The sequence below is a fragment of the Ursus arctos genome, unplaced genomic scaffold (genome assembly GCF_023065955.2).
Source record: "Ursus arctos isolate Adak ecotype North America unplaced genomic scaffold, UrsArc2.0 scaffold_29, whole genome shotgun sequence".
Classification (NCBI taxonomy): domain Eukaryota; kingdom Metazoa; phylum Chordata; class Mammalia; order Carnivora; family Ursidae; genus Ursus; species Ursus arctos.
In genome coordinates this window covers 33,007,496-33,023,325 of record NW_026622974.1, presented here as the reverse complement: position 1 = coordinate 33,023,325, position 15,830 = coordinate 33,007,496, and the positions used below count along the sequence as shown (strand labels likewise).

The 15,830-nt window shown below is 37.8% G+C and overlaps 1 protein-coding gene across 14 annotated transcripts in view; it reads right to left on the bottom strand.

Moving 5' to 3' along the window:
* BCKDHB (branched chain keto acid dehydrogenase E1 subunit beta) overlaps positions 1 to 15,830 on the bottom strand; it is a 580,561-nt gene that overhangs the window by 367,917 nt on the left and 196,814 nt on the right. For 6 of the 14 annotated variants that reach the window (XR_008956183.1, XR_008956185.1, XR_008956187.1 and 3 more), the window contains exon 10: positions 2,493 to 2,641. Coding sequence is in view for 8 of the 14 variants with exons in the window: in XM_026507011.4 (XP_026362796.2) it covers positions 2,501 to 2,641; positions 14,846 to 14,983 (279 nt within the window). In the remaining 6 variants the exon portion in view is untranslated. Of the gene's footprint in view, positions 1 to 431; positions 1,751 to 2,492; positions 2,642 to 14,845; positions 14,984 to 15,830 lie in introns of those variants that run through there. The other 8 variants (XM_026507011.4, XM_044387098.3, XM_026507012.4 and 5 more) reach the window with 8 other exon arrangements.

Sequence of the window (15,830 nt, the reverse complement as noted above, 5' to 3'; positions counted from 1 at the left end):
CTTTTTTTTTTAATGTTTTATTTATTTTGAGAGAGAGAGACCGAGATAGCGAGAGAGAACACGAGCAAGGAGGAGAGGGAGAAGCAGACTCCCCACTGAGCAAGGAGCCTGACCTCGGACTCGATCCCAGCCCTCAATCCCAGGACCCTGGGATCATGACCTGAGCCAAAGGCAGACGCTTAACCGACTGAGCCACTCAGGCGTCCCCATCAGCGCATCTTATTGAGACAAGGGGGAAGAACCAGGAAAAATAACCCAGAAGTTTCGTCAACATAAACCATCTTAGCCATAAAGAACTACACTAAATATAATGAAGCTGCAAATCAGCATTTCTAAGCATTTCACTTTCATTCAGATTTAATTAACAAGTTAATCTATTACTCTGATGAAAACTCTTTTAGTTAGTGAAAAAAAAAGACACGCAACCTGAGGACAGTCTGATTGTGCTTTATTGAATACTACCCCACGCCCAATATTTACAGATGTAATTAAATGGAATTTATAACACTACCAAGTGAAGCATTTTAAAAAGTTAATCTGAGACGCTCTCCACGGAAATCATCAATTCATATGTGTAAATACAATACAATAACTAATTAAAAATTTTCAGCCAATATCCAAGGTGGTTCAGTTCATAAAAACTCTATTTTCAAGAAGAGACAAGTCTGAGGAAATAAAAAGAATTTTCAGAAAAATATTTCCATATCTAGTCACAATCTTCCAGTTTCTCTGTAAAAGAAATCAATAACAGTTATAGACATTCTAGCCACCATGAATTAAATATAGATTTCTCAATTGCATGACTCTTTTCCTTAATGCCATATTTAGCCTGAAGGATAGAAAAACTATTCTTCTTTTATCATGTTTTCAATAGGTTTAAATATTTTTTATGTTTAAAAAGAAATACATATCCAAATTTAAACCAGCACCTAAACTCTATGGCCACACGTTATTATTACCTTGATTCTCCGTTAGGGATAGTCCACGGAAGGAACAAGATGGTCAAAAGAGATGGTATTGCTCTAACTAGTCCTCACTGTGCCTTGCTGTAGAACCCAGTTGCTTTCACAGACGGTAAGAGGACACCAGACGCACAGGATCTCCCGCAGCGTGGCTGCGAGAACACCAAGGGCATGTGGACTAATGACCCAAGCTTACACCTGTGACGTTCTCAAAGCAGAACTGCAAAACATGCGGGGGTCATACTGGCAGATCGGGGGTGCATTATTTTCTCTATCTGTACAAATTTAAAGGTATCTCTCTGGTTTTAGATGGGCTAGGTTTACTCCTCAGACATAGAATTCAAGAATTACAGTATTTTTTTATCTTTAAAAAGTATGGGCTTATGTTATTACACAGAGCCTATTCTCCCTTTTTCTTTGAAAGATGACAGTTCTTCAAAATGTATTATTATTATTACTATTTTTAAGACAATCCTAGATATTAAAATGTAAATATCACATGTTAATATTAAAATATTAAATGTAAAATTTAATTCTATCTATGCATTTGAAAAATGCCAAGATAAACTATAGCAGTGTGTCAGCGATGGCAACTTCTTTCTATATTAAAACCTGAAAACTGGGGTTCCTGGGTGGCTCAGTCGTTAAGCGTCTGCCTTCGGCTCAGGGTATGATCCCAGGGTCCTGGGATCGAGCCCTGCATCGGGCTCCCTCCTCTGCTGGGAGCCTGCTTCTTCCTCTCCCACTCCCCCTGCCTGTGTTCCCTCTCTCGCTGGCTGTCTTTCTCTCTGTCAGAAAAATAAATAAAATCTTTTAAAAAAATAAATAAATAAAAATTAAAATAAAAAAAATAAATAAAACCTGAAAACTAAACAGGTTTTAATGATATTTATTTTTTTGCTGAAGAGGCAGATAAGCATAGAAAATCATAATAAATAAATGTCATTTATTTCCCACAACTTAAAAACATTCACTTGCCAAAAAGGATTCTGGAAATGGTGGCGGTGCTGGATTTTTCTTTTAAGTAAAAACTTCCCTAGACATAATAAATAGGTTTCCTGCTCAACAAACCTATTTTTAGATAATATAAAGGCAAATTTCATGTTATGGATCATCATATAATTTGAATTCACTGTAGTCCAAACCAATGGTGCTTAAAAGACCATTTTTTAATAACAGAAATTAACCCTATTCATGAACGATTCAAATGACTGATAAAATTATACAGAAAGGAGGGTAAAGTTGGAAGACTGGAGTAAGATATATCTGCAATCAACGGCATAGCGCATCTCCGTCTTCACTGATTGCTCCATGCTAATATATGCACGCATCTGTTTATAGGCACCAGATGAACATACAGCTGATGTGTTTCTGTTAAGTGTAAATATACCACTATAAATTTCAATTTTTTTCTGCAATCCACATTTTGTTCTGGAAACTGCCAACACACAGATGACCGTGGCTCTTGGTTAACGGCACGGTCACGCGAGTGACATATGCCAGCTTTGTCCAAATGCAGGGCTGACTTACCAACACGGTCAGTAGTTGATCATTTTTCGAAGGGCATCGTAGCACTTCCATTTGTCTGGGATGTAGAATGGCTCGAAAATGTGAGGAAACGGTGTGTCATAGCCACATACTCTTGATATAGGAGCCTCCAGGTTCAGGAAACATTCTTCCTGTGGAGAAGAATACGAACAGTTCACTTCAAGAATATTTCTTTTTATTCACAGACAGACATGAAACATTTCCACTTAAAATGTAATTCTATCCAAGGGCATTAAAATAAGTAAGCATATTGTAATGTAAAAAAGAAGGTTAAAAAATAAAGTAACACACAGCATGTTTGGCATGACCCCAGTTTTATTTAAAATGTCTTCATACATGCATGCATTTATGCCTGTACACATAGCTCTGGTTTAAGCCTCACTGGGAGTATACCAAACGTGTCGTCCTATAAATACAAATGTAAGGCATGACAAAATCGTAAGAAAATGTTCACAGGAAACTCTGCAGCTTGAAATTAGTGATGGCATATGTGTTCTCTTGTTTCCTGTATTTTTCAAATTTTATATACAATGGACATGTATTACTATCATAATAAATGTTTCTAATCACTCTACAGTCAGACTGAACTTCCAGCCAGTTACTTAACCATGTTCTGGATTCTCTCATGGCCAGGCTTTTGTAGATGCTGATGGGTCCCCGGCCAATTCCCAGCCCAAGCCCATCGCTCTTTGCCTGACTGATGTGTGCACATCTCTCAGATAGCATGTTAGGAGTCACCTCTGCTGGGAAGCCTTCCCTGGTGGCACTTCCCCAACCCCACACCACTGACAGAGGGGTTCCTGCCCTGAGCTCTCACAGTACTGAACTCAGCAAGATCCACTGTAGTTGCCCAATTATCTGTCTCTCCTGAGAGACAATGAACTCCAAGAGGCTAGAGGTCAGGTTCAAAAGTGCAAAATCCCAACCACATTTGAGGAATCCTATAAGAAATTATCTTCAGAAAAAAATTATTCTGGTGACAAATTCAAACTTGAAAATCAAATTTTTAGAGAGTTAAAAAAAAATCTAATGAGAGATATGTGATTAAACTGTTCCTATGAAAATGATATTGTTATCCTTCGCAGCTATCACCTCAAATAAAATCTTAGGTTTTTGCTGATGGTTGCCAGCAGGGAGGAGGGTGGGGGGCTGGGCAAAATGGGTGACAGGGAGAGCGCGATACAGGACTCCAGTTATAGAATGAGTTAAGTCATGGGAAGAAAAAGCAGAGCACCAGGAATGCAGTCAATGATACTGTAACAGCGATGTAATGGGACAGACGGTAGCTACACCCGCACTGAAATAGCGCAATGTATAAACTTGTCAAATCACTGAGTCGTACACCTGCCACACTGTGTGTAAAACAAACAAACAACCCACATAACTTTAGGTTTTTTATGCATCTACTTTCTATATTACCTTGCTTTACAAAGGATTTGAGGTCCACCTTTCCTTACATATTTTATTTAACCGTATTTTATTTTATTTTAATTTGCTTAATCCGATACTTTAAGTTTTTACTTAAATTCCAGTTAACATTCAGTATGATATTCATTTCAGGTGTACAATACAGTGATTCCACACGTCCATCCATCACCCGGTGCTCATCAAAACAGGTGCACTCCTTAATCCCCTTCACCTATTTCACACACCCCACCCCCACCTCCCCCGGTAACCATCAGTATGTTCTCTATAGCTAAGAGTCTGTTTCTTGATTTGCCTCTCTCTCTTTTTTGTCTCTTTGCTCATTTATTTTGTTTCTTAATTTCTACATAAGAGTGAAATCATATCATATCTTTCTTTCTCTATTTCACTTAGCATAAATCTCTCAAGCTCCATCCACGTTGTTGCAAATGGCAAGATGTCATTCCCTCCATGGCTGAGTAGTATTCCATTGTGTGTGTGTGTGTGTGTATCTCACATCTTCTTTATCCATTCATCAGTTGATGGACACTTGGGCTGTTTCCAGTTTGGCTGCTGTAGTATTCTGAAATTTTCATTTGAGCAGAAATTTTTACATGAAGGAATCCTGGTGCTCACTACCTATCCTCTGTGCATATCTCTTCAAGTGACAAGCATATCAGGGCAGAACGGGCCTGGGAACAGGACAAATTAGCATCAAAGAGATCCAACTGGCCATTTACGGACCTCCCTCTGCCCCCATAACCACTGTGATTTATAGTGTCAAACACCAAATAAATGCTGGTTTTTCCTCACAACAGGAGATCTTCATTAACAACTTGAGAACACTAGATACATAAGGTTTAAAGAGCCACCTACGAAATTCCACTACTAATAAGCTCAAAAAAAAAAAATATATATATATACACACACACATATATGTATATGACAGATTCGTGGATTGTTTCTTGACTGCAACAAGTAATTTTAAAGGGTTTTAAATTGTTGACATAGGATTAACTCCGTTTTATTACTTTAGTTGACACTGGCTGTTTTTCCATCTTCATAAACTATCCATGGTCAAACTACGAAGTACAGAAAATCAAAGGTAAACCATTTCACTAAATGCCTTGACTTTACACCAGTTATAAAATAGTACTCCTTCAAACTTGGAAAGCCGGGGCTACAAGAAAACGATCTGCCAGTGTTTGTGAAAATGACTCTTTTCAACATAACGACTAACATCATCAAACTTTTTTTTCCACACAGCAGTGCTCCCAGTTCCTCGAGAATGTTACAGTCACTTTACAAGATACACCTGTGTGTTTGCGTGGGCATAGAAAAAGGTCTGGAAAGTCACACTGGAGCTATAACCAGTGGTCATCCTCTGAGGCCAGGAGTAGCAAAGAGGTGAGAAAGGACTCTCCTTCAGTACTTTATATGTATTGTTTGAGTATTTACGAAACAGGATTACTTTTGAAATTAAATGACACTGACATAAAAGAGTAAAGACTCACCTTCTTGTGCGAATAAAGGTTACTATTTTATGTTAGTTTTATAACTTTATATGTAGCATTTCCTTAATTTGGAAACAATTATTGTACTTTAAGTGGAATGAAAAGATTCTGAAGTACTGTATATAAATAATGTAAAATATATTTTTAAAATCATGGAAGAAACTAATGATGTACTATATGTTGGCTAATTGAATTTAAATTTAAAAAATCATGAAGATAATAGAAAGATACATAACAGAGCACTATGATTCAGTTTTATAAGCATATGCCCTGACCAATTGAAACAGTCTGACATTTTAATGCTTTGCTAACTGAAGTATTATTAAAGAGACTTAAGTTATTCCTTTCCACGGACTTGTGTTAAAACTTCTTGTAAAGAGACTGGAAAAAAAAAAAATGTTTGGGTCAAGCAGCTGCACAGAGTGACTTCCTACTGGACTGGTTCACACACAAATAATCCATGTGTGGCTATATGTTTCTTTGGGCAACCACCAAAACAGGGCAACCTTGTTCAGCCTGTTTTTTTCATACAGAAGCTACACACACACAAATATTTGAATCTCATTGGCAGACTTGTAGATCAATGTACTAGATTAATCCTCCAGAAAGTATCTATCTCTATTTTATACCGTATTATGACACTATTAACTATAGTAACCATGTGCCCTGAATTTCCAAGACCAACCTGATCAATTATAGTCTTCTTTTCCATTGACTGCATAAGCACACTCATACTTTAAAAACTCTGACGATCTTTGATTCAGAAATAGTAATCCACATAAAATTGGGAAGAAATAATGACCTCACCCACAGGGTTGTGGGGATTACAGGTCCATGGCCGGCACAGGGGCTAACGTGGGGGAGACCAGTTTCTGGTCTCTGTCCTTGGAGAGCTTGTATGTGGACCAGCTTAGACCACAGGGAACCGTTACAGATGTGAAGGTGAGGTTCCAAAGCAGATTATAGTCTAATATGTAACCAGGGACAGCAGAAGAGAACCCAGACGGGTGCCACAAGAACTTTTCTCCAGCTATTCATGGTCCAAAGTTTCACCACGGATCCGGTGAAAGACAGGTGTAAAGGAACCCTCACACCATCCCCCGGTAATGCCTACATACATTTTGTTGTGGTGTGTGCTGTCACATAGTCAGGTGCTTAAGGAGACACAGATATTCCTTCCAAAAGACCGTTTTGTGAAATTCTAGTATGTGGTATTCGAAATTTACTTCTGAATGTCTTTTTGTCATAATGAGAATTTTCTTTCTAAAACATGTTAATAATAGTAACCAGTACTTAGGATGTAGCAGAATGGTATGTAATGAATTATACTTTATCTCGTTTAATCATCTCACAAATCTGTGAGGTAGGTACTATATTCCATTTCACAGATGAGGGAAAAAAGGTAAAAGAACTTACCCCAGGTCAAACAGCTACATACACAGCCAGTTAAGATTCCAACCTGACTACCAACCCATGTTCCTAGTCACTTGTCTGCAAAGTGATTGTTGAAGATAGTAATAATGGGAAAAACGAAAATAAAATAGGAATTAAAAGGAATGGTAAAACAGAAGACAGGTTGGGATTGAGGTTTTCGAACAGAGCCTCAAGAGGCATAAGGGGTTAAATTGAGGCTAAGAAGCCTCTTCCGTGTATATATTAGGAAGGTAGAGGCTAAGACATGTGTAGAAGGTAAAAATACACACTTAAGCCTAGAAGTAGCACATAAGGCAATAAACAGGTGGTCCCGGGTCTCCGCAACCTCTGAGCTATCCTAAATGACTTAAATAAGCATCACTCAAATTGTTCATATATTAGCCATCTGGCTTGCTATGCATAGTATAACCCGAAAAGGAAGCTGACAATCTGAAATGATAATTCTAAATCATGAAAACCATAAATGCAAGCAAAATAAATTCTTTATTTGCCTATTTTCTGCAACAAAACAAAGTTTCAAGTGTCTTGTAGAGATTGCAGAGGACAGAGAGCTTGTATATTTTTTTAGCAGGTGAGAGAGTAAGTAAAAATTAATTAAAGAGGATCCGTTATTGTTTTAAGAAAACTAAAATTATCGATAGGTTTCTACAAATTAAGTGCACTGCATTTAGTCCTGTGTTTTGGTGAATGTACTGTCGAGTAGATACTGGGTGTATGTAAATGTTTATAGATTCGGGCTTTCGTGGGATCATTCAGTATCTCTCAGCACTCAACCGCATCTCCCCATTAGAGTTTAAGTACATCGAGCACAAATTCTCCCATCACAGGAGTTATTGCACTGAAAGGCACTCCTCACCGCGCCTTCAGTCACTCTCCACAAATCTTTTCATTGTTTTTTGGCAAAGCGATAGACTATAATTGACACAGCATGGAATTTGGAATTCTGTTCGAAGGGAATCTTTGTTTTCCCATGATTTAACTTCTCCCAGCCTCGGTTTACTTAACAGCAAATGAGAGGTATTAAAAATTCTATTACATTATCCTATTGTCTTGCAACTTGATTATTACTAGAGGCCTACTTGCCTCTCTAGATTGTACAGGAGCGTATGAAGAGGACCTGGTTTCAAGCTTGACATAGCGCTCAAGAACTGCTAGGTTTTTGCTCCTCTCTTGAGATTTTTCAAGTTATAATAAATACAAGGTGTTTGAAATGACAGATCAAATCATCAATGAAGAAAAGATTCTGGTACACAGAACAGTCAACACTGAGAAGTACTATCCCTAATAGCACTGAGCCTGAATGGCTGCCCTTTGTTGGAGACTTACTAAGCCTTAACAAATGTAAGGAAATACCAAAAATAAGTAAGTGCTGTATGAGGAAGGAGGGTGGGAATCACTGAGGTGATGAGGAGCCAGGCTGCATGCTGGCCTCAGGGAAAGGGAGGGTCCGGTGCTGCCCCCTGGTGGGAATCAGGGAGCCTGGACACGAATTGCCAGTTCTGGGGGCTGGACCAATAGACATTGTGTGGCTAGATGAGGAAGTCAAGAGCTCTGGTAATGGTTAAAAAAATTCTACCTGCCCTCCCCCAAAAGCACATAATTTTCAAGCAATGCTACTATAGCAAATTAGGCTGTCAGTTAGCTACTGGATGGTTACAAGGAAAAGAACCCAATATAGTTGAAGGTAAACAAGGTATAGACACTTTGAAAAATAAGAGTCAAGAATAAAAGACCACTCAGTATCATTTAATTTACTTTTACATCAATCATTTGGTCTTTGTTTTTTAATTCAAGGCAATCCCAGGCTCAGATTTCTTTCTAGGAACAATTTTGGAAACATTTTTATTGAGTTCTAACGACAGAAAGTTGGAGACAGCCTACTGTGTAAGACCACATATTATTGTGAGTTGGAAAGTTATGAAGAAAAGTTTAAAGGGAGATAAGAACACCTTGTCTTTTATGTATGCTCCTACTTTTTATAGCTGAAATTTTCCTGAAAAACTAATTTTTCTAAACATTCAATGGAAAGTCAGAAAACCAGGTTGCTGTAATGAGAAACAAATCACAAGTTGAAATAGGCAAACATTGCCTATGGGATTACCTGATAAATCAAAATTTTACGTTCCTCTTTGGAATAAGGAAAAACATCAGTTTACGGCTTAATTTCAAAGTAACAGCTAGGAAATTTTTAAAATTAAGTAATTTTAAATTAAATAATTTTTTAATTATTTTGTAAACAAAAAGTTCCACATCACATAATCATTACTATGCCACCAAGAACTCATTTAAACTATGAGAATATACTTTGTTTCCAAGAGGGAATAGGGTGGGGGCAAATTAAGCTATAACTGTAATGAGCACTGAACAAGACACAGAGGTCAGAGAGTTATCATTTCTTCTCTTGGAGAAAAAAAATTAAGAAACAGCTTTAAATAATTTGTGGATGTGCTCAGTTTTAAACCTAAATTCCAAAACCACTGAGTCCTAATTTAGTTAATTTATTAAATTAACGATAAAACAACAGAGATTTTGCTTCTAAGTTCAATTAGTCAACGAGAAGTCATAATGAGCAGTTCAAGAGTTAAACTCTAAAAATATGAAAAAAAAACCCAATATACCAAATGATGCAAACTTGATAGCAATAAAGTCAATGAACTTAGAGACTTCTATTCTGATTATAGGCTGAACAGTCTTATCTATGTAAGGCTAGACATCCCCAAGCTTCCCAATGCAATCAGAGAATATTTGTTTTAAATCTGCCATGCAAACTTGCCCATAGCCAAAACATGAGCTTTCGCAGATGAGAAAAAATGATTCTGGTGTCTTGAATCACACTTCCTTAGAAATGAGTCACAGAAACCTGCGAGGGCACTATGCCAGCAGCTCCAAATTAATTTCATGACTGAATTAAATAAATACAACTCTTACCAATCTAAAATATTATTTTTCATTGCAGCTAATGGTTTAAATAGTATGTTATCATGTTTTTAAAATTTAGCTTAGAAGAGTATTAGGCTGTACCAAGTTTCCACATAGCACAGACCTATGAAATTAATTCTTCAGACAGCACAGTCCATCATCTGCCCTCAGACATCTAAACTATGCTTATTTTATTTTTCTGATACCCTCTGCACAGGAGATGCATTCAACAAACACTTGTTGATATGAAGTCTCTCACTCTGAAAATACAGTGGAACCAGTGTAACTAAGTGAAACAGTACACTAAGGATATCATTTTATCCAGTTTTCTATAACACCTAAAACACTGCAGTCAAGCCCAGCTATTTCAGCAAAGCTTCTATGTAAAATCACAATCTTGACTAAATTAAAAGCTGAGATCTCTTATTTAACTTCACTGAAATGTCTTCAGTATCTGAGGACTTTAAAAAAAAAATTCCATTCCTTCCTCTTTAATGCAAATTACTGGCAATCTGGTACAATTTTTGTTTTCTACGATTTCTTTAGCTAAAGAATGGAACTGAATTCTAAATTAGGATTTTCATTTAAATTCAAATTCCATTTTTAAAATGGAAGCTAATCTTCTGAAGTTAGAAATATTATTTCTGAACTAAATGGGCTTCCCCAGATACAGCCTAGCTACCTAAAACAAAGTTGGAGTATATTAAAACATGCACAGAAATGATTCATGGCTCGAATTCTATAGTTGTGTCAGAATATAAACATGTTAATATAAAATTATCTATGAATCTCAATAGATTCACTGTAGAAACTGAAGTAGAACAAATTTTAAAATCAAAATGTAACATTCAAATCAACGACTTATTACACACTAGGGATTTTTTCTCTCAGAATGATGGTTTTGTAACTTTCACTGTCTTAAAATCAGAAATAAGTGAAAGTAAGTGATAACTCATTTCTATAATTTATAATGTTATCTCAGATCACTTTTTAAGAAAGTACGTAGTGTTCATTATGGCCCAGGGACGGTGCTAACTACTTTATAAATACTAACTCATTTCACTTTTCATAAAAACTAAATTAGCAGCCGCAAAGGTAAAAGTCGCACCCCATCCAAACCACTTTGGTTTTCCAGGTAAAACCTGTCCAGGTTTGGTTCCGCTTTCCAGCTTCCCCCCGACGCGGTCTTGAGCTGAGACCCGCAGCTGCCGCGCCTCCTTCACCTGAAAGGCACGGCAAGAAACAGCAGCTGAGAAAGCCCTCTCTCCCTTCAATCCTCCTGCCCACAAACATCGTGTTTGTTTGCAGCCCTCAGTCTCCAAAGATGTCCTGAGGCTTTCAAAGTTCAAAAGCTAAAGTTAAAGTTCTTTTCAGACATCCATGGGCAAATTCTGACATTTGCAACGTACTGTGGCTACAATGCTTTTGTTAAAATAATTTATATTCAATAGAGGGGGGGAAAGGCAATGCTCTCAAATTTCCACAGACGCTGAAGCTTCTCAAATTTTATAGTTCAGAATTCTTCCCTATAGAAGCAAGCATCGGCCGCAGCAAAGTCGGAAAGTGGGATTTCCTGAGAATGCGGGTGCATAATGATAAACATAAGCGACCTGCCGCACTGGGGTCATCTCGTGAACAAACTGCTCTCTGTCAGGTAGGATTCTTGCTTTGTTCGGCAGCAGGAAACTTCAAATACTCCTTTTAAGCAACTTTCGATGCTCGGACAAAGCACTCAGTTTTTCTGATTGTTTTTTTTTTCCATACAATTAATCCTATAGCATTCTCACACCACCAAATGGTGCTCGGAAGGCAGAAATCAATCCTGGCTGAAGCCACCTGAGGATTCTTTTGTCTCGTGACACAGAAAATATATTCTTTTAGAATTTGGGAAACTGAACCTGCACTAGGAAAATTTCTATTAGGATTTGTCACTGTCCCCATTCTGCAACCTGAGTTTAAGTTTCAAGGCTGGTCACAAAATGAAACTACTAGAATAAAGTGATTTCTCCCTATCTGGCACCATCTTTCTAAAAAGTTTGAGAAGCCGGATAAAGAAATGATGGCTAAAATATCTGCTATTGTACGAATGATCTCTTGTTACAATATAAAATTTGGTTTTTGTTACTGCTTTTTCCTTCTCTTTAAATATGTCAAATTTCTAGTTTTATGTTTACTTTATGTTTAAACGCTAAAGCAACTTGCTAAATGTAAAAAAGGCAAGGGCAAGGGAAAAGATCAACTTTATTTTATCTACATAATGCCAAAAGAGACGTGTCAGTGTTTTTACTGAAATTAAACACTTTTTTTTTTTAAAGTTAATCTTGGGTGTCATAGCAACATAGCCTTTAGGCTTGGTTTTGCTGAATGAATAAATCAAACCTCGTTGTTTTTCAGCAATTTAATTCTGGTCACTAGATCACTACAATTTTACTACGAAAAGCACAGCAGAAATAAATGGTCTAAGGCTATTATCAATTATCAGGGAGATGTAGTCAAAAATTTGTTAATTGGATCCCAGCAGTAGCAGCACTCCCAAAATTTAATAATCAAACAAATTAACAAAGCAAACAAGTTGTGGGCAGGGATCTCTGACCTAAGTAAGAAAAGGCTTGTTAGTGCTCCCACTATTTACATGCACATGACTTCTACTAATACAAGGAATTTAACCTCTTCATTCAACAAACCTAGCACTTGTAATTATTATCTGCATCCAATTAAAATATAATGCAGAACCCAAAATATGTTTTTCTCTTTGCAGCATTTACATACCTATGTTTCTACCTTTAAAGTCGGTTAATATTTCTTACAAAGAAGCTTTTCAGATTAAATGTCTATGTATTTGCATATGCACATTTTCAGAATTTCCAGAATCAAGAGATATTTCAGAATTAGAGGAAAAATACACGCGCTTCCTTTTTAATGCCCATAATTGGGTAAATATGTGTGCTGATAAGATGAACCTAATTCTCACAAAGTCTATATTGCACACTCACTGTGGACAAACTTCTAATCAGCCTGATAAAACCATAGATACACTAGTGAAAGGTGGTTAGTAACCAGGACTTGGTTCTGGATACTTTTATAGTTAAGTGCAAAAATATAATATTAAAAATGCCAAAGGTACTGTTTTTAGATGAACTAAATTTATGTATTTTCTATAAAAGGGTGATGTTCACACAGTTTATTTAGATGGACCAAAGCATTTACTTACTATTTTTTATCTACTTATTTGAGGATGAACTCTACAAAAATTCAATCAGGTCCCTCAATTAGGAATCAGGCTAAAACACACAGCATGGATTCCCCCCCACCAGAGATCAGGGGAGTCTCCCTATTGGTCACATACCACAGACAAGGATGGGCATAAGCACACACGGGCACAAACAAGTGATTCTGTGTAATCAACAATTCCTGGTGAATATCCTGGGAAACATCATGGAGGCCTACCAGGAAAGAAATGTATTTGTCTGTATGCCTATCACTTCAGAAAAAGGGATATGTACACGCATACAGGGAACAAACAGCCAGACATTAACTGAATAGTAAACAAAGAGACGTTCTTACTTAATAACAAACAAGTACAATTGTTTATATAGTCTCAATCCTTTCAGCCACTCTGTGGAGTGGTGACGCGCGAACAGAGGCTGGCAGAGGTTGAGTGAGGTGGCCAAGATGGCGCAGGTGCACACGCTCCTGTTGGGACATGACCCAGCTCGCCTGCTTGCTCTTGGGTGCACTCTGCAGGGCTTTCAATCTAAAAGTGGGCAAGAGTACTGCTCAGATACAAGCAAAATTTGTATTCAGTCCTATCGTTACCCTGTGAAAGAGAAACTGGTAGAATTGCCTACTTGTGGATGCAAGTCCGATCGATAAATACTTTTTAATAAAAGGCTTAGCAGTTCAGTGTCTTTGGGGGGCGATGGTCACTAGGAAAGAGATGGGTCTCTAGAGTTACAGTAGGTTCAGCGCGGAGTTATAGGTTTGGTTTCTTTTAGATGCTTGTGGGGGAGAAGATGGGAAAATGAGGGGAAGGAAGGACATGAATGGAACTTGTTTCTACTATGAGCTTGGATGAGTGCAGGGCGTAAACCGCCACTTTGAGTTCTGAAGCTGATTTTGAATTCTGAGAAAAAACTGGATGCTCAACCAATGGTGGGCTGTAAGTTTAAAGTTGCTTCTACCGTTAAGAGTCAAGAAAATCAACTCACTGCTTCACCAGGAAATGAAACTTGCTTCCTTTCCATTTCCTTATCTACGGGAAAATCTAGATTTAACTTAAGTAGCTAAGTAATTTGATAAGAATGTGACAGCTTTTTGATAGAGTAGGAAAATATTTCAAATAAACATGGGTTACAAGTTTTATCCTAGCCTTAACTTATATTAGAATATGAAATTTAATCCTCTGCTTGCAGTAAATATTTTATAGCTATTCCCCACGGTTAACTCACTTTGTAGAGCTCTAAAACTACAGAAGAAAATTCCTGAAGTATTTAAAGAAATGTCTTTGGAGAATAAAATTAAATTCTTTTTTTTTTTTTTTTTGCAATTAAAACGAGAGACAACAGATAAGACACTGCAATTAAATTAATCTGAAATTAAAATGTAAATTTAAGCGCAGTATGGGGTGTCCCTGTCTCAGACTGTACTCACTGGCTTCAATTAGTGGTTATTGGCACAGGCTCCACAGCTGGCACTGGGGTGTTTATTAAATAGCCGTGGGCTCTCATTATAGGTGTAAAGCTAGTTGCACACGCAGAAGTGCCACCAGGTGGGCACGGCTGAGTGCGGACGGGTCCGTCCCCATGCACGCCAACAGATAGGTCCTGGTAGAACTTCAGACATCCCTGAGAAAATATCGCACTTAAAAGCTCCATTAAAAAATTATATATGTATCTAATATAGCTGGGTTATGATGCATTAACATTTCATCGTTTTCAATTCCCAGTCCCCCGAATGAGCGTGCTCCTATGTCTGACATAACAAATCACCAACCCACAAGGATTTTCCTTAGGTTTCCTCAAATGCTAATTATGTAGCAAATCGAATTAAGTTTGTATGACTCACTTCAGCAGTAGGTATTTCAGTTACTTCAGAATTGCCAAAAGGGATCTGAAGCGTCTCTTCTCCCTCCAAAACAATCACGCTGTGCGCCAAACTGATAACCGTGAAACACAGCTGCAGAGCAAATGTGCGGTCCCGGTCCTGTAAATACAGCGTCCACACATCAACCTGCCCTGCGAGCAATTTCGGATTAGAACTACCGATCGCAGGTTTAGGTGACCGTTAGACGAGAATTATACATGAGTATGTTCACCCAGCACAGCTTGAACAATTTCTGTATGTCATGAGAGTTCCTTCCACCTACGAATACTCACTGAAACTCCGAAAACCCCAAACGGTGATAAATAACATTCCATCAGCATCTTGTTGAATTGGTTTTCAAGCTCTATTCCTCACGTGAGAAAAAGTCAAAGTGGCCTCGTGCGTTTGAGAACGTGTTTATGGAAAAACGGACATGCAATGTATTTAGGTAGCCTCGCTCCTGAAGAAAATCACAAATGCTGTATTTATTATAAATGCTTTTTTTTAATGACAGTCGGTAAGTATGCAACACAAACCTGAGGGCATATCTGAGTTACAGAGATGGAACGATTTTTATTTCAGTAACTCAAATAATTTCCAAGGGAGGAAATTCTTTTCAGAGGGGCTCTCCAAACTGGGTGGGTTGCCGGATGCTTAAGGCCATGACCGCATTCCCTCCAGAGGCTGTCAGATCGCTATGGCAACTGCCCTCTCCCTATCAATAAGCAACAGCTCGGAACACTGATGTTCTGTTTAAAAAATGGTTTCCTTTTCTGAGGCTATAACGATAGGAATTAGATTCGAGACTGAAATATACCACTTTTTGTGCAAAACAAACGCTACGTTTGCTGCCCAAGCGGTTTCAGTGGAACTCAGCTTTGTCAATAAATGCAAACACAGGGAGATCAGCCATTGTGCCCCAGTTCAGCCGCAAAACAAGGTAAAGCGGGTGACGTAAACAGTCTAA